The sequence below is a fragment of the Vanderwaltozyma polyspora genome, genomic scaffold (genome assembly GCF_000150035.1).
Source record: "Vanderwaltozyma polyspora DSM 70294 KpolScaffold376 genomic scaffold, whole genome shotgun sequence".
NCBI classification, from domain to species: domain Eukaryota; kingdom Fungi; phylum Ascomycota; class Saccharomycetes; order Saccharomycetales; family Saccharomycetaceae; genus Vanderwaltozyma; species Vanderwaltozyma polyspora.
Window position 1 is genome coordinate 16,605 of NW_001834583.1, and position 17,267 is coordinate 33,871.

The 17,267-nt window shown below is 34.5% G+C and overlaps 10 protein-coding genes across 10 annotated transcripts; 4 read left to right on the top strand and 6 right to left on the bottom strand.

The window, feature by feature from the left end:
- Positions 1–210: 210 nt before the first annotated feature.
- On the top strand, positions 211–1,125 carry Kpol_376p10 (uncharacterized protein; the record flags this gene model as incomplete). Its single annotated transcript, XM_001642805.1, has 1 exon — positions 211–1,125. One exon carries the CDS (start codon positions 211–213, stop codon positions 1,123–1,125), a length of 915 nt encoding a protein of 304 aa, XP_001642855.1.
- Positions 1,126–1,283: 158 nt separating this feature from the next.
- Positions 1,284–2,057, bottom strand: ARO7 (chorismate mutase ARO7; the record flags this gene model as incomplete). Its single annotated transcript, XM_001642806.1, has 1 exon — positions 1,284–2,057. One exon carries the CDS (start codon positions 2,055–2,057, stop codon positions 1,284–1,286), a length of 774 nt encoding a protein of 257 aa, XP_001642856.1.
- Positions 2,058–2,606: 549 nt separating this feature from the next.
- Positions 2,607–3,479, bottom strand: JID1 (Jid1p; the record flags this gene model as incomplete). Its single annotated transcript, XM_001642807.1, has 1 exon — positions 2,607–3,479. The coding sequence occupies one exon, from the start codon at positions 3,477–3,479 to the stop codon at positions 2,607–2,609; it is 873 nt and encodes a 290-aa protein (XP_001642857.1).
- A 1,006-nt stretch (positions 3,480–4,485) lies between these two features.
- On the top strand, positions 4,486–7,233 carry AIM3 (Aim3p; the record flags this gene model as incomplete). The annotated part of the gene is made up of 1 exon (XM_001642808.1): positions 4,486–7,233. The coding sequence occupies one exon, from the start codon at positions 4,486–4,488 to the stop codon at positions 7,231–7,233; it is 2,748 nt and encodes a 915-aa protein (XP_001642858.1).
- A 528-nt stretch (positions 7,234–7,761) lies between these two features.
- CMD1 (calmodulin) lies at positions 7,762–8,205 on the bottom strand (the record flags this gene model as incomplete). Its single annotated transcript, XM_001642809.1, has 1 exon — positions 7,762–8,205. The coding sequence occupies one exon, from the start codon at positions 8,203–8,205 to the stop codon at positions 7,762–7,764; it is 444 nt and encodes a 147-aa protein (XP_001642859.1).
- A 748-nt stretch (positions 8,206–8,953) lies between these two features.
- Positions 8,954–10,510, bottom strand: HOS1 (histone deacetylase; the record flags this gene model as incomplete). The annotated part of the gene is made up of 1 exon (XM_001642810.1): positions 8,954–10,510. One exon carries the CDS (start codon positions 10,508–10,510, stop codon positions 8,954–8,956), a length of 1,557 nt encoding a protein of 518 aa, XP_001642860.1.
- A 408-nt stretch (positions 10,511–10,918) lies between these two features.
- MED1 (Med1p) lies at positions 10,919–12,592 on the top strand (the record flags this gene model as incomplete). The annotated part of the gene is made up of 1 exon (XM_001642811.1): positions 10,919–12,592. The coding sequence occupies one exon, from the start codon at positions 10,919–10,921 to the stop codon at positions 12,590–12,592; it is 1,674 nt and encodes a 557-aa protein (XP_001642861.1).
- A 645-nt stretch (positions 12,593–13,237) lies between these two features.
- YSA1 (ADP-ribose diphosphatase) lies at positions 13,238–13,930 on the bottom strand (the record flags this gene model as incomplete). Its single annotated transcript, XM_001642812.1, has 1 exon — positions 13,238–13,930. One exon carries the CDS (start codon positions 13,928–13,930, stop codon positions 13,238–13,240), a length of 693 nt encoding a protein of 230 aa, XP_001642862.1.
- A 666-nt stretch (positions 13,931–14,596) lies between these two features.
- Positions 14,597–14,755, top strand: SUS1 (Sus1p; the record flags this gene model as incomplete). Its single annotated transcript, XM_001642813.1, has 1 exon — positions 14,597–14,755. One exon carries the CDS (start codon positions 14,597–14,599, stop codon positions 14,753–14,755), a length of 159 nt encoding a protein of 52 aa, XP_001642863.1.
- A 243-nt stretch (positions 14,756–14,998) lies between these two features.
- Kpol_376p19 (uncharacterized protein) lies at positions 14,999–16,699 on the bottom strand (the record flags this gene model as incomplete). Its single annotated transcript, XM_001642814.1, has 1 exon — positions 14,999–16,699. One exon carries the CDS (start codon positions 16,697–16,699, stop codon positions 14,999–15,001), a length of 1,701 nt encoding a protein of 566 aa, XP_001642864.1.
- Positions 16,700–17,267: the final 568 nt, after the last annotated feature.

Consider the following 17,267-nt stretch of genomic DNA (forward strand, 5'->3'; position numbering starts at 1 on the left):
GTAAGGTTGGACTGTATTGATTGGATCTATCGATTAAGATTTGTGATACCAATTGTTGAGGTTTTGTGTTTCCTAAGTGTTTGGTTACTATTTCATCAATTTAGGTGAAAAATTTTAGGATCAAGGTTTAATTGAAAGTTATACCATTAGGAACATAATCAAGAATTGGTAAAAAGCTAATTGAAGTGTATCATAATTATTTGAATATTAATGTCTGAAGATAATCCCACTCCGCAATTGATAGATGACCTTGAATTACATCCAAATGATAACGCTAGAGTTTTCAAGGATTTATTAGGTGGTACTGCTGGTGGTATCGCTCAAGTATTAGTTGGTCAACCTTTTGATACTACAAAAGTGCGTTTACAAACCTCTACTACACCAACTACAGCTACTACTGTTATTCGTAACTTGATTAAAAATGAAGGTCTAAAAGGTTTTTATAAAGGTACATTGACGCCATTGGTTGGTGTAGGTGCTTGTGTATCAATTCAATTTGGTTGTAACGAAGCAATGAAAAGATATTTCCATGCTAAAAATAACGATGGTGCTTCAACTTTACGTTTACCACAATATTATATGAGTGGGTTTGTTGGTGGTGTGGTCAACGCATTTTTGGCTTCCCCTATTGAACATGTAAGAATTCGTTTGCAAACTCAAACTTCTTCTGGTGCTAATGCTGAATTCAAAGGTCCAATTGATTGTATTAAAAAATTGAGGGCACAAGGTGGATTGATGAGAGGTTTAGTTCCAACAATGATTAGAGAAGCACATGGTTGTGGTACTTATTTCTTAGTGTATGAGGCTTTAGTAGCAAGAGAAATTAATAAAGGTTTAAAAAGAACAGACATAGCAGCAACAAAACTTTGTTTATTTGGTGCATTATCAGGAACAACTTTATGGTTAATGGTTTATCCATTAGATGTCATCAAATCTGTTATCCAAACAGATAATATAAAGAACCCTAAATTTGGTAATAATATTCCTACCGTAGCCAGAAATATCTATAAGAGAGGTGGTTTAAATGCATTCTTCAAAGGGTTCGGTCCTACAATGTTAAGAGCAGCCCCAGTTAACGGTGCTACATTTGCAACTTTTGAATTGACAATGAGACTACTAGGTTAATAAAAATCAATTAACCACGACTATTCTAGTGGTTATACTGTAAACATATTATGGGCACAAAGTAAATATATATAGTTATGTGTATATATATAAGTATATTACATCAAAAGTCTTAAATAGTAATTGAACAATATGTAGATAAGAAGAAAATCCTCTATCTATTCATCTTCAAGTCTACGAAGTAAATAATCTACTTCTACTTCTTTGGTTATTGGAATAACAATTTCTTTGTATATTTTAACTAAATATTCTGGCGTTATTCTTCTCTCACCTTCTTTATTTGCTGGATCGACACCATAAACTTCAGCTTTCAATATCAATCTCTCCAGGATCTTTTCTTCAACAGCTGAATTTGTAATATTTTCCATTATACCATTTATATCTTTATCTTTGATCAATTTAGTATATAATGGGATGTCACTTTGGTATTTGGCCTCTGCAACAAACTTACCAAAGTGTATTCTTCTGCTTAAACTTTGTAGCAATTCAATGTCACAACCAGTAACTGAACCAAAGTTTTCCTCTTGATCACCTTGATACTTAGATATCAATGGTATAATTTTTTCGATATAAGTGTGCTTAATCTTATTATTGTAATTGACTTCAGATGCATAAGGTGCTAAAACTTGTGGGTAATGAATACTTGGTAAAATTGGATCTAAAATATGATCTGGAAAGAAGGGAGTTTCGTCAGGGGATTCGAATCTTCTCAATTGAGATTGGGTGATCTCTGCATGCATTAATGCCCAATCCAAGAATGAACCTTCGAAATTTGGGATTGTTAAAAGTTCATGATTTGGATCATAAACCGCAGGACAAGTTGGGAAATGGGACCTTTCAATGAACTTGAAGATAATGCTATCTTCCATTCGAACTAATTCATTTCTAATATTCTGTAAATCTAACACAGTTTCAGGTATAGTAAAATTCATAATAAGCAATTAGCAATATATTTAGCAGTTTGTTTCTTTATTCAATTATTGTAAAGCCAAAAGAAAATTCTGGAATTGTATGAAATATGTACTGTATAATACAAAAGATAATTCTTTATAAAGTTAAATTAGCAACCTATTTGAATACTCTGTTTATTCCTTGGGTCAGCTATTTAACACAATTGTCATTGAATTAAACAAGCATTGGCTTTTTATTAGTAGTTACTATGAATTTTAATAAGAGGTCAATTTGAATATGCGAAATTTATTGCGATGAGGTTAAGGTTTGAAGCAAGTAAACTACGATGTAAGATTATAAAGTATCCATTAGGTATGGAACTTTTCTTAGCTTTATGTTATCAGATCTCTTGAATTTAGTAATGATGGACAGCCCATGAATATTATTATTGATATATGTTTTTTATTTAATGAAATTTGTAAGAAACCAACCAGTTTCTTTTCTTGAATGAATATATTAAAAATCGTAACGGAATATATGTATTATGTGTGTCAGATGAGTTTTACCCATAGATTTGGATTATTAATGCATTATTTTTGTTTCTTTGGTTTTTCTAATTCTGCCAGAAGCTTATTGTTTTTTGCAACTTCTCTATCCAAATCTTCTTTCGTTCTAAACATTGAGAAAGTTCTAAACCATAAAAACCTTTTCAAACGAGACATTTTATCTGTATCGAGTCCATAGTTTGTATAAGATAGTATCAAATCTCTTTCTGAATCTTCTTGTGAAGGGGATTTCATATTAATTGCATCTTCTAATTCTGATAGTAACGCCACGCCTTTAACACATGCGTACAATGAACAAACAAAAATGCATAGTTGCCATATATTAAAAGATTCTTTCTCTCTATTTAATTCTTGAACATCATCCCAGGTTCCTGCACTCCAATAGGCGTATGTGTAATCAGATTGATAGCCATAACCATTACCATAATGTTTTGTAGAATATGCATTTGGATAATTGTGACGTACACAGCCATTGTTAACCCATCCTGATTTATTACAATCATATAAAAATTTTTTATCCTTATCTTTCAATATTTCATAAGCATGAGATATAAGTTTAAATCTTTCCAATTTTTCTTCTATACTTAATAATCTACTCTCTTTGCCTGACACATTTCTTAAGATATGTTTATTACATGACATATCAGGATGATAAAGCTTAACATATTTATGATAAATTTTTTTCAAACTCTTGTTATCCACGTCTGTACCTTTCAAATTAAAGATTTCATAAGGTGTTGGGTTATTATTGTTTGGCCATAATGAATCATGTAAATAACCTGGTTCACTGCCTGACTCAGAATGAAATTTTGAAATCAAAATTACCTTCCCACGATTTAAAATCACTCTCCTATCAACTTCAATGGGAATACGTCTAAGTGCAGTACTACAAAGCATTATCACAATATTATTATTGGCACTAATACTTCTAGTTCAACTTCTAGTTCCGTATGGTAACTAGTACCTTAGTTCAAAATTGACACTAACCCAGTAGTATCCTGTTTTTTTAAAATGTTAACTTGGGATATATCTTATCCACACAATAAATGAATAAATGAATAAGTAAATCAATCAAAGAGTATAAATTAAATCAATTTTATTAAATTACAAATAGTGATTTTAATTTATATTCTTCTAATCCTTTTTTATTACCTCTTTCTTTGTTAAAAACTGGTCATGAAATGGGATGAGCATATTACATACACCAGAATTTATCGCTCTGCTGCTATAATTGGCAGTATCCTCAAATAATAAAAAAAACGGTTTTGTCAAAAGATAGTTAAATTCACAAACCTCATATGCAGCAACAACAACAACAACGACAACAACTACAATAAATTCGATTGTAATAACAATTAAAATATGCAATATAATCTCAATTCAAACCTTTTTACCTCTTTATCCTATAAGAAAGAAGTACCTTAAATAACTCTTTTATCTTCTCTGTAATAACAGCCAATTCAATTATTAAGGAATCTTCAGTCAATACAAATAGTATAAACCTTAACAAACTTATATACTTGACCAGTTACAATGAACAATGATGAACTTTCCCCTCGTAAGAGTACCTTGGCCTCTTGTAATGACTTGTAATTCCTTTTATATTGTTGGCCTGGAGCAGGATCAGTTTCGGAGCAGTTTGTTTCTTGATGAGTTGATGAAGTTTTATCTCTTACTTAAATTAAAACCACTCAACTTGCAATTAAAAGATGGTTTCGAAACAGTTTTAATAGGTTAAGTATTGTTAATTGAAGGTTATATCAGGATTGTATCGAAGGTTTAGAGAGCTTTGTAATCTGGGTTAGGTAGTCAGTGAGAGTTCATTGTGTTCTTTTCAGTTTCTAATTCGTTTTTATAAAGGGGTGTTTTGCCTTTCTAGATCAAATCAAATATTGGTTAGTTTATGAGTGACTTTTGGGATAAGAACAAAGGGTCTATTGCCTCTGGGTTCAAGAGTGCTGGTAAGTATACTTATCAGGGTGCCAAATATGTGGGCAAATCAGGCTATAATGCCAGTAAAAATCATTATAACAAGAGTAAAGAACAAAGAGATAAAAGGGACAAGAAAAAGGGGAAGAAAAAGAATGGTGATGATGAATACAGTGGTGATGATAGTTATAGTGATGATGACAGTAGTTACTCAACTGCATCTATTCCCGTTAGTAGTATGAAAGATCCAAATTCATTTCCTCCTCCTCCATTAAAACCGCAGCAGGTACAAGCGACCTCTTCTTCTCATAGTGTGGAACAATATCCTGCTTCTGCAGGAGTTCCGCAACAGCAATTGAGACAGCTTCCTCCTCAACCAATATCTGCTACTCAGCAACCTGCTTGGCCCCAACAACCCGCTGCTAACCAATACGATGGTCAAGTTTCTGCTCCAGACCAGTCTCAAATGCAATATGGCGGACAAACTCAATATCAGCAACCTCCTGCTATGCAACAGCCACCTGCTATGCAACAACATCCTGCTATGCAACAACCTCCTGATATGCAACAACCTCCTGATATGCAACAACCTCCTGCTATGCAACAACCTCCTGCTATGCAACAACCTCCTGCTATGCAACAACCTCCTGCTATGCAACAACCTCCTGCTATGCAACAACCTCCTGCTATGCAACAACCTCCTGCTATGCAACAACCGCCAAATATGGTAGGACAACCTAGTAATCAATTTCAATTACCAGAGCCTCAACAGCGTCAAACTCCCCCACTACCACCTGTTACCTCTCAGCCATATGGGGAGGCTCAAAACCAGGCTCAAAACCAAGGACAATTTCAAGCAACACCATTGTCTCAATTACAAAACATGCAACAGGAGGAAACGACTCGTTCTGTACCTAATGCATACGATCCCCAGCAAACCTATTCCCAACCGCCTTCTATTCCTCAGAGGCATACTCCACAACCAGTTGTTAATCAGGTTCAGTACCAGGAATCCCAGTCTTCTATACCGCAAGTTAATCAAGATTATTATGGACAACAGCCAGAAGTAAACCAACAAAACAATTTGATGAATCGAAGCATACCTCCTCCTATGCAACAGCAACCGCCTATGCAACAGCAACCACCTATGCAACAGCAACCACCTATGCAACAGCAACCACCTATGCAACAACAACCACCTATGCCACCACGAGGACCATCACTGGCTGCTCCAGCTTATGGCGGAACGCCTAATATAAATGCCAATGCTCAACTCCCAGCTTCATCTGGTATTACAGTAAAACCTTATAATCCAGATGAAGTTCAAACAAGAGAGCCGTTGGCACTTAAAGTTGATATTGGTAATCTTCCTCCACCTCCTACACATAGAGATAGAGGGACAGAAACTCGTCCACCTTCAGAACCAAAGCCATCTCCTGCCATTAGAAATCCGATTAGCGCAGTACCAGCTGTTTCCAGAGCCTCGACTCTTGATTCATCATCTGTACCTGTAAATTCAATACCGGCTCATCAAAACCAACCGATTTATATGCAAGACAATTCTTCTAGCGTAGAATCGTTCCCTGACGAAGAAACCTCGGATTTCAATAATCTTCCGCCACCACCACCTCCAAACCGCCGTGTCACTGAGCAAAATCTGGAAAAGTCGGCTAAAAGTTCTACAATTGGCCAAGAACAACGTAATGATTCTAAGACAGAGCCACCAAGAGCTGCAATTGTAGGTTCTTTTAATTCAAATCCTACAATTAATTTTGAACCACCTCCTAAGCCATTTAGGCCTGTTGTTAATTCTGACAGAAAGTCAGAAAGCCCTGTTCAACCGCAACCACTAGCTCGTTCAGCTAATGGTCCACCTGCTTTACCATCACGCCGTGGTACCCAAACTAGCTTTGAATCGCATCCCACACCACCTTCTATGGAAAGCAGCACACCAAGTCTTCCAAATAGGTTGAATCGTAATGAACCACCAATTGCAGAAAAACCAGTGTCGTCATTTCCACCTCCTCCAAAGCCATTCAGAAGAGTTGAAGCTGAATCACCTTCTCATTCTCAAGTTAATGATTCTAATAAGGAAAGCTCTGCGCCAAGAACACATAATTTCGGTAATGATGAGGATGAAGATATTTCAGCACCAGTAAAATGGAATCCTCCAGCAGAATTGTTGGAAAGGAAATCAGAAATCGATGTTAAAAAAGGCAAAAAGGCACCACCTCCAGTTGTTAAACCAAAACCTAAGAATCTTTCCTCTGTAAACAAGGTAAACCCTGAATATGAGGGCCATAAGCCAGTGGGTTCAATGAATCAAAATCAAAATCAAAATCAAAATCAAAATAGTTTAAACAGCATAACCGATGAACTAACACATGTCCACTTGAGAAAGACAGGAATTAGTTTGGAAGATGAAGGAAAGAAGTTTGGAGGTAATGACACTTCAATTGATGATATTCCTCCTAAATTTGAAAAGATAGAAACATCAAGGAAACCAAAAGCTCCACCAGCAGTTCCTAAAAAGAAAGATAGTATACGAGGTGCTCCACCACCAGTACCGGCAAAGAAGAAGAATTTGAATGCTACCCCTCAACCTCCTCCATCTAGACGTAATAATAATGTTAATAATGATAATGATGACGATGACAGCAATCCATTTGAAAAATATATGAGAGATGCTGTTCCTGCAGAGGAGAATAGACTGAGGAAGTAGGACGTTAATAAATTTAGATTTATTTTAAATAGTACATATATAATTATACAAGTTTGAATGAGACGTTTATTTAATTATTTGTTTGTTTTTGGGTTATTGAATGATAAAACAGATTAAATTAGTAGGTACATAACTGCTATATATACATTAATATATGTATATATTAATATATCAGGGTTGAGTGTCTGATTATCTAAATCTTGACACTTGGTATTTTTAATTTCTTCTTGCATCGAAGGAGAAAGATACTATTTGAAACACATATATAAGTCTATATATCGTTTTTCATTTTTTTAGATTTCATTCTAAAAATCGTAATTTCTTGGAATTAAAATTTAACGATATCTGAACTGAAGAAATGATGATGAAGTACCATTAAAATGAAATTTCTTGTAGTTCTTCTTTTAACAGCTACAAATATAAAATAATAATTAATAAAAAAAAAATCAATTCAAATCAAATCAAATCACATACAATAAAATAATATAAAAAATAATCTCCTAAAACTGAATTATTTTTTTTCAAAAATTATTTAGATAACAAAGCAGCAAATTGTTGAATATTGATTTCACCTGAACCATTGCTAACTTCTCTTAACATATCATCGACTTCAGCATCAGTTAATTTTTCACCGATGGAAGTTAAAACATGTTTTAATTCAGCAGCGGAGATTAAACCATCACCATTTTTATCAAAAACCTTAAAAGCCTCCAATAATTCTTGTTCGGAATCATTTGATTTTAATTGACGGGACATCAATGCTAAGAATTCACTAAATTCAATCTGGTTGTTACCGTTGACATCAATTTCATTCATTAGATCAGCAACTTCAGCTTCACTTGGTGATAAACCCAAAGATCTCATAACTGTAGCTAGCTCACTGGAAGAAATAGAGCCATTATTATCCTTATCAAACAAAGCAAAGGCTTCCTTGAATTCGGCGATCTGTTCTTCAGTTAAATTAGATGACATTTTATCCTTCTTGTTATTTGAGATAATTCAAAAATAGTATTAAAGTATTAAATTATTAATCTCCTATCTTTCTTTAAAATAAATAGAACTCCAAACTCAACCTGTTAACTTCTTCGTTATCAGAAAAGATTAGTAAACCAGTAAGTAAGATATAAGAACAAAAGAGATCAAGAGATCAAGAATCTTCCTAGACTGTATCCCATCCAATCCCCTCATATCCTATCGTATCCTTTATATCCTTTTCTCATCAATCTATCTCCATGTCTTGTCTTGTCTTGTCTTGATGGGTTTGGTTCTATCTGTTACGTTAACACACTTTTCCAACCTGTTTCTTTCGAGATATTTTCAAATTTTTTGATCCCTGAGACACGGTCACGTGGTTGTGTGTGTATATATATGTGCATCGAAGCCACGTGATTTGGTTCTGATCGGCGAGTGTTGGACAGGGAGGGTAACTGTATGAGTGTATGTGTGTGTACATACCGAGGTGCTCTGCTCTGTATATCTCGAACTCAGATTGGATACCGACCTCTGTCATCTCTTTGATGCTTTACTACATCCACTGGCATTCACAATATTACCCTACTATGCTCTATATATACATAAATATATACGTTCTAGCTAGCAAAAGTGCTCCTCAGGCGGAAAACATATGTTATCGTGTACGAAACGTCAGCAAACCCAACACGTCTTCAAGTGTGTTATACCAAGACTTGTGACAAGTTACGCTTGTTGAAAGATCTCTATTCTACTCTTCTCTTTTCCCTCTGAAATTAATTTCACTCGAACAGTTATCTGTTTTAGGCTTAGACATTCCATAAAACTTCAACAGTTTATCAAGATATCTGGCATCGTTATAATTCTTTAGTGTCTTCCTTTTGTTGCTACTCTCTAATTCATAGACCCAGAATTTGTAAAATTCTTTAGAATACAATTCAATGAATTCGTGTTCGGGAAGCAACACATCTCCATCTCCATCTCCATCTTCATCTTCATCTTCTCTATCACTATTGAATTCCTCTTTATCAGATGCATTAGTAATTGTTCTTCGTGGAATACAAAGATCAATAATCGGTTTGGATCCATATTTTTTTACAATTTGATACGTCAAATATGTGTAGAATCTACTCATTACCAATTCATTATATCCACCTCCTCCTAATAGAATAATATCACTTTTAGGAAACCATTCGATTAAATTTTGTATATTTCTCGTTAATCCGCTAATCGTCAATTGCCATTCTTCAAATTTGTCTCCGATTAATCCATCGCCGCCACATTGTATTACCAACACTTCTGGAGAATGTCTTTCAATTAATGGCTTAATCAATTCATTAACTATTTCGGTCATGTAGTTATCATCAACCCCATGGTATAATGGCACATTTACAATATTTTTCCCGTTTAATGTATCTTCGAGAGATCCAGTACAGGGGAAAAACCCCGGTTCATACATATGCATAGATATCGTTTGAATATTGGAAGAATATCTAAACGCTTTCTCCACTCCATCTCCATGATGTAAATCGAAATCAATATAAGATACCTTGGAGATACCTTTCTTTCTTAATTTTTGTATTAATATTACAATGTCATTGATATAGCAAAATCCACTTGCTTTATTCTTAATAGCATGGTGTCTACCTCCATCCCAATTTATTGCAATAGTACGTTGACTTGATGATTTCTCAATAAAGTCAGAAAGCATCAGTGACGCGCCACTAATAACCTCACAATATAAAGGAAGAAATGAAAACAATGGACAGTCGCCCTCCAAATTAAACTTTTTGTATACATCTTGTTGCCTTTCTCTACTATTGTTGATTTGAAAATATTCATTAGCCTCAGACCCAGACCCAGACCCAGATTCAGATTCAGATTCAGATTCAGAGAATGCCTCTGAAATGGAACGCTTCTTCTTGAAACGATTATATTTCTTATAAAATTCAAGTAACCCAGCTCGTTTCTCGATCATGCCACTTGTAGGTACTTCTTCAGGATGGGAGTCTAACCAATCTCTAATATATGGATGTAATTGAGACCATTTACTTTCATCATCGTCATATTGTATGATCCGATTGTAAACAGGATCTAGTAAAAGATCAATGTAGTCCCTTGAATGAAATTGCAACAAATCCTTCTTATTGCAACAAGGATCATCAATTATAACATCAAATCCGTCTAATAATCCATAACTGACCAATAATGAATACGTTAGTTGGGATTTTTTATATTTGTTACATGGTAACAAATCAGCAACCTGAGATTGAAATCTTGACGTAGAGATAACCAATTTGTATTGCATTTTCTCCGTTCAATCCACTAAACCACCAACCCTTATCATAATTTATACCAGATATAACAGCCCCACAAAGACCAGCTATTCATAAACCTTACCAATCTGTCACTTTGTCAATCTTTTCACTTCACTTTCAGCTCATCTCATCATCTTTCCTTTAATTTGGCAATATCAATAGAAGAAAGCTTTAAAAGCGAAACTTTTTTAAATACATGTTAATAAAGAAAGTTTCAGTAAAACTAGTTGTATTAAGATAGGTACTAAACAGGGGGATAAGATAATAATTAAACAAGTCAATTGGGAGGATTTGTTGTTTTTAAGCGTGTGTTTAATCCTATTTGAAGTTTTCTCTGTTTTGGATTGGTTTAAATTGGGTAATTCTTTATTTAAAGGTAGTAACAATATTTTGAAAATATGGTGATTGATTCATATGTTGAAACGTTAGATACCATTATTAGACTGTTCCAAGAGTATAAGCCGGGCTCTATTACTCTGGATAATATTACGAAATTATGTCAGACATTGGGTTTAGAATCGTTTATTGATGATATTGATTCTCACTTATCGAGACTATCTACTGCTTCGAAAATTATAGTGGTTGATATTGATTTTAATAAGATTGAAGGTAAGGTTGTCGATGTAAAATTGGTTTTAGCTTCGAACTTTGATAATTTCAATTATTTTAATGATGAAAATGGGAAAGGTGATAATATTTTACTAAATTCTCTAACTCAATATTCAACTTTACGTGAATTTCATCATAATTTACAATATATTTATTTATTGGATACTTATTCTCAAATTGATTCAGATCCTTCGAATTCGAACAATGGAACTGCTAATTCAACAGGAGCTAATAGTACTGGTCTACTTAATGTTGATGGCAATACCTCAGCAGCTACACCTGCGATTTCTGTCTCTGCCTCTACTACCGGTAATGGTAAATTGGATTTGTTTAAATATTATACAGAGTTATCTGAATTTATGAAAAATTATTTTCAAGCAAATTGCATAGATTTAAAAATTGAAACAAATTCTGGCAATATCTTTGGTATTTATATTGTCTCGCCAGATGATAATTGTAAATTAGCCAAGATCTATTTAGAAAAATCAAAAGACCCTTCACATAAACTATTTGAATACGTCTTTTCAGATGATACAAAGTGCTGGATAAATGAAAATGCAGAAAACTATACCACAGGTGTCTCTCTAGTGATGGAAATTATTGACTCAGATGATTCAAACATTTGGTTTCCTAAAGAATTTATTTCTCCAGAATTAATTTGCGAACAAGATAAAAATTCAAGGAATGGATTCTCAAATGATTTAAATAAAGAAAATAATTTAGATGCTAATAAAAATAATATTTTGAGTCTATTCCCTAATAACATTAGTGAATTCTCATATAATGAAAGAGTACAAGTTATTAATGATTTTACAACAGATTTGATAAACATATCCAAGTTTAATATTGGTAATGATAATTTAGATTTGATATTAGAAATAATAAATTGGATAAAGTGGTATAAAATTGTTCTGACAAAAATTTATGACACCCTAAGTCATACCGATAATAACTCTGGTATATTTAATTCAAAAAATGGGTTTCAGAATGATAATATCAACAATAAATCAATGAATATAGAGAATAATACTGAAAGCAATAATATAAACGGTAGAAGGCGATCTAGCTCAATAGGTTCAACCAGGAAAAGACGTTCCTCCACTAAAAGTAAGAGACCAATAATTGCGGAGGCTATGATGCTTAAAGAAGAAGGTTTACAACAATTCAATCTTCATGAAATTTTATCTGAACCAGCAGTAGAGGATGAAACAGAAGCTCCTGCTACTAATGGAGAAACCTTGTTATCTAAGAATGATGATATGGACACTACATCTACATCTACATCTACATCTACATCTACATCTACATCTGAAAAGGGTCAATCAAATGTTATCCTATGTGAGGATCATGTGTCACTGGATCAAACATCAAGTTGTACATTATATGACGATGTAGAAAAATGGAATTCGTTTATAGATATATTCAAGAAGCACATCAAAAAAGCCAATGATGACAATAATTAGATTATAAAACTTGTATAAATATAAAGAGCATTAGTTTTGACTATTCTTTTGTTAACCGACAGAACTATTACGAAGTCTTGAATTTAAAACAATAGGTACTGTATATCCAAAAATATGGTTGTGCTTGTAAGATATTGTTGCGTTTGGCTTGGTTATGTAGACTCTTTCTTTATATAAATTATGGTAATTATACTGTCAAGGTATCATAATCATTCCTCATGATCATCCTTGTTTCGAATTAACCAATTACCACGAAATCATTGAGTCATTGAGCTTATTCGTATTATGAACAAGGTAACTGTGGGAAGAAAAGTAACCTCGTTACCGAATCTCAGTGATATTATATTAATATTTCATGAATACATTTTTGTTTTACTGACAACAATTGTTTTTTTTAATGTTTTGTTTGAAAGCTTCAGTAGTTATCCACTTTAGCGAACTTAAATATATTTTAAGTTTGAAAATTATAATAAACATGAATTAGATTTTAAATATAATATTTACGATGATTCTTTGTTGCTATAGATCCATCTCTTCTACGATAGGACTATTTTGGTTATTACTGTAACATAGAGGGGGTTTTCTTCATTTACAAAATTGAGAAACTGCGGGATCTAACAAACATCAAAGGTATGGGGAGAAACATTAAAATTTATAAGTTTGAGCAAAACTGACACCTTGAGCAAATGCTTGAACACGGGCATCTAGTTTATAACCTTGCTTATCAAGGGAGATCATTTCTTTGACAAAGTCTTTTAATGGGATTGTAAAACATTCAATGAATTCATTATCTTCCAAATGAGTGACCGGATTTATATTTTCAGGTAAAGTCATATCGACTTCAACAGTAACCATAGATAAATTAGTATTAGTGAAACCTGGATCATTAAACATAATTGGACTCTCTTCAACAATTTTTCCAATATAACCAGTTTCTTCTTTTAATTCTCTTAATGCAGCAGTTGCGATACTTTCATTCGAATCGATTAAACCTGCTGGCATTTCAATACAAACACCTTCAACAGGTGGTCTGAATTGTTTTTGTAAAACAATTTCATCAGGTTTATCATTTGGATATTTTAAAATTGCAATAATACCAATACCATCAATGCCACCAGAATTCCTCGTAGTACGAACTGCACTATCCCATTCACGTTCAACACCATTAGGATCCAAATAAGTGATCTTTTCTAGACCAATCCATTTACAATCATTAGTATTAACAACTTTACGAACGTTAACTAATTTAGCTTCTTCCGGTTTACCCTTAACTACACTCATTGCTCTAACCAATCTACCACTGCAGCTTCTGATACCAATTCTTCGAGCTATATTCATTCAACAACTCAACACAATCAATTCCAAACTAGTAATATAAATTATAACTACTATATATGTATACTAATCTCATCCTATTCTAACACAACAAACTAATTTAAAACATGAATAAAAGAGATGAGATGTCTTATTAGATAAAACACAGAGCGAAATTTCAAATAAGCATTCTATTCCTTTAGTCTATCTGATTTGAAAAATTTATTACTATTTAAAGAGTTTAATGAATATTTCAGTTTAGCAGTGAAGGCAATTAAGGAAGTATATCTATCAATCGTATATCCATATCTGTACTAGATATAGACTGTTGCTTTTGTTTTTATTGTTGATATTAGTTGTTTTTAGGATTTAATTTTATTACATCAGCTTTTTAATTTAGATCAATTCAGAGAGACAAAAGAAAGAGATGACGGCTAATATCAATAATTCCAATGTTGGTTTAAAAGCACAGATACAACAGTTTTTAGTTGAATCCGGAAACTATGAAAAGTATGTATTTACCATAGATTAATAATTTACAAAAACTTAAATATCCATATCAACCTTTTCCTTCATGTCTTCTTTTCACTAACATTATCTTTTTATTATTGATAATAATGTATACAAAGAATATCTAACGAACTAAACCTGAAATTGTTAGAGGATGGATGGATTGATGAAGTTCACAAGATGACAGTTTCTGAAATAACCTCATCAGGGTCTAATAAGTATTCTCAAATATTAGAAAATGTAGAACCCAAGGCATTAGAGCTGGTTTCTAATTCCACCAAAGAGTCAATATTAAAGCAATTGCGTGAATTTTTAGAAGAAATAGTCGAAACTGAATAATGCATTAGTCAATCAATTTGTTTCATCGACTATATCTCTTTGTTTTTATCATAAAATGCCATTATAAAGTAATTCTCATAAATAGATAGATTTTGTAAAATAAAGATACAATAGACATTATAAATAGAATAATCTCTATATAGTATATCGATAAATTTATATAATAATAATAATAATCTTATTATTATTTTTAAAAATCATATATACAATTCACATATTTACATCCAATAACGCTGTAAGTTTTTATTCATCATATTCTTCATCTTCTTCAACCTCTCTAACTACCTTTTCACTAGAGGTTACTTCATTTTCTGTTTCCTTTTCTTTATTCTCTTCAGTTCTTTCACGTTCTTCTTCTTCACGATTCTTAGCATCTTCTTGTAATTTCTCTAGTGCTTCAGCTGTTGGTTTAATGACAGTAGCAGAGTCTTCAGCTGGAGTTGCATCTTTCGATTCAGAAGTACCGTTAACAATTGGCTCTTCACTAACTGGGCTCTCAGTTTCCTTTGATTCTTCAGCTACAACACCGGCAGGTTCTTCGGCTTTAGTTTCTTCTGCTTCATTTGTGGCTTGTTCCTTTTCAATCTGAGCTTCAGTAACTTGAGAATCTGAAGATTCTTGATTGGATTCAATTGGTTGAGCTTCAGAGGTTACTTCTTCAGTTTCAACTTCTGGAGCTTTTGTAGCTTCTTCAGGAATATTCACACCAGAAGGTTCTTCCGAGGCAGGTTTTTCAGCAACTGGTTCTTCAACAACTGGTTCTTCAACAACTGGTTCTTCAACAACTGGTTCTTCGACAACTGGTTCTTCGACAACTGGCTCTTCGACAACTGGCTCTTCAGTGACTGGTTTTTCAGCAACTGGTTCTTCAACAACTGGTTCTTCAACAACTGGTTCTTCGACAACTGGCTCTTCGACAACTGGCTCTTCAGCAACTGGCTCTTCAGTGACCGGTTCTTCAGCGACTGGTTTCTCAACTACTGGCACTACAGTAGTTGGTACCTCTACATTTGAATGTTCAGTAGGTGATTGTTCAGCAGCTGGTTCTTCAGCAGCAGTTTTAACGACTATTGATTCTTCAGTTACGGATTCTTGAGCGGCTGGAGAAGCTGATTCCGGGGAAGCCTCAGTTTTTTTGATCTCAATAGCAGCTATTGGTGCTAATGGTGTTACAGCGGGAATTGACTCAGCAGCTTCAGATTCGTTATTCTTAATGGCGTCAGTTGCTACAGTAGATGCCAATGGTGGTAAAGTAGTAGTTTCTGCTCTTTCATCAATTTTCACAGATGAAGCATTACTTCCTGCTGAAGGTTCTGTAATTGGTGCTAAGATTGTGGTTGAAGTTTCAGTTCCTGCAGCAGGTTCCTTATCAGTGGTGCTTTCAGGTTCTTCCGAATTTTGGGAAGGAGATGGCTTCAACTTTTTTGCAGCTGGTTCCTCGACTTCTGAAGCTGGAAGAGATTCAGCTTCAGTTGGTTTTGGTAATTCTGCACTTTTTCCTTCAGTAGATCCAGGAGAGGTAGTTGAAACTGCTGCATTAACCAGAGTATGAATATTGCTATCAATTGGTCTCTTCTGTGGAAGTGTTTCACTAGGAGTGACAGCTGGCTTTGTTTCAAGAGTTGGTTGAGTTTGTGTTGGAACTTGGCTTGGTATTGGTGCTAAAGTTGGTGGAGCTGCTGGGGTTGCACCTTGAGGTGGAGTTGGAATAGTTGATTGGACTGGTGCTACTTGAATCTGTTGTGGTTGAGGAGAAACTTGTTGTGGTAATTGAGCTGGTAGATGTTGCACTGGTTGAGGAGAAGCTTGTTGTGGTACTTGGGGTTGCTGTGGAATTTGAGGCTGAGGTAAAGGTTGAGGAACTTGCTGATGTGGCATTTGGGATTCACTAGAGACAGGTAATTGGTGAACTTGTTGTACGTAACCTTGTTGTCCTTGTTGCATTAACTGAGGACTTCCTTGTTGATAGTACGCTTGCTGAGCCTGGGCATGTGCTTGCGCTTGAGCTTGAGCATGAGCCTGAGCCTGAGCATGAGCCTGAGCTTGTGCTTGTGCTTGTGCTTGAACCTGTGCTTGAGCTTTGACCTGAACTTGAGCCTGAGCTTGTGCTTGAACCTGTGCTTGAGCTTGACCCTGTGCTTAACCTGAGCTTGTGGCTGAACTTGACCTTGAGCTGGGCTTTGACCTGTGCTTTAACTTGAACTTGAGCCTGACCCTGAACCTGACCCTGAACTTGAGCTGAACCTGTGCTTTACCTGTGCCTTAACTTGAACTTTACCCGGACCGGAACTTAACTTGAGCCCGAGCTTGTGCCTGGGCAGTTGCTTGAACCTGTTGGGCCGACCCTAGACCTAACCTTTTTTTGTTGACAATTTGGGAACACAGCACTTAGTTGGGGCTAACTTCAAGGATAACCTTTCCGTTGTTGGAGAGGGGTGTAAATTACGAGAGGTTACACCGTTGCCAAGAGAACCGCCCAAAATTGAAGGAGAGCTTGTCCTGGTTGGCTTGA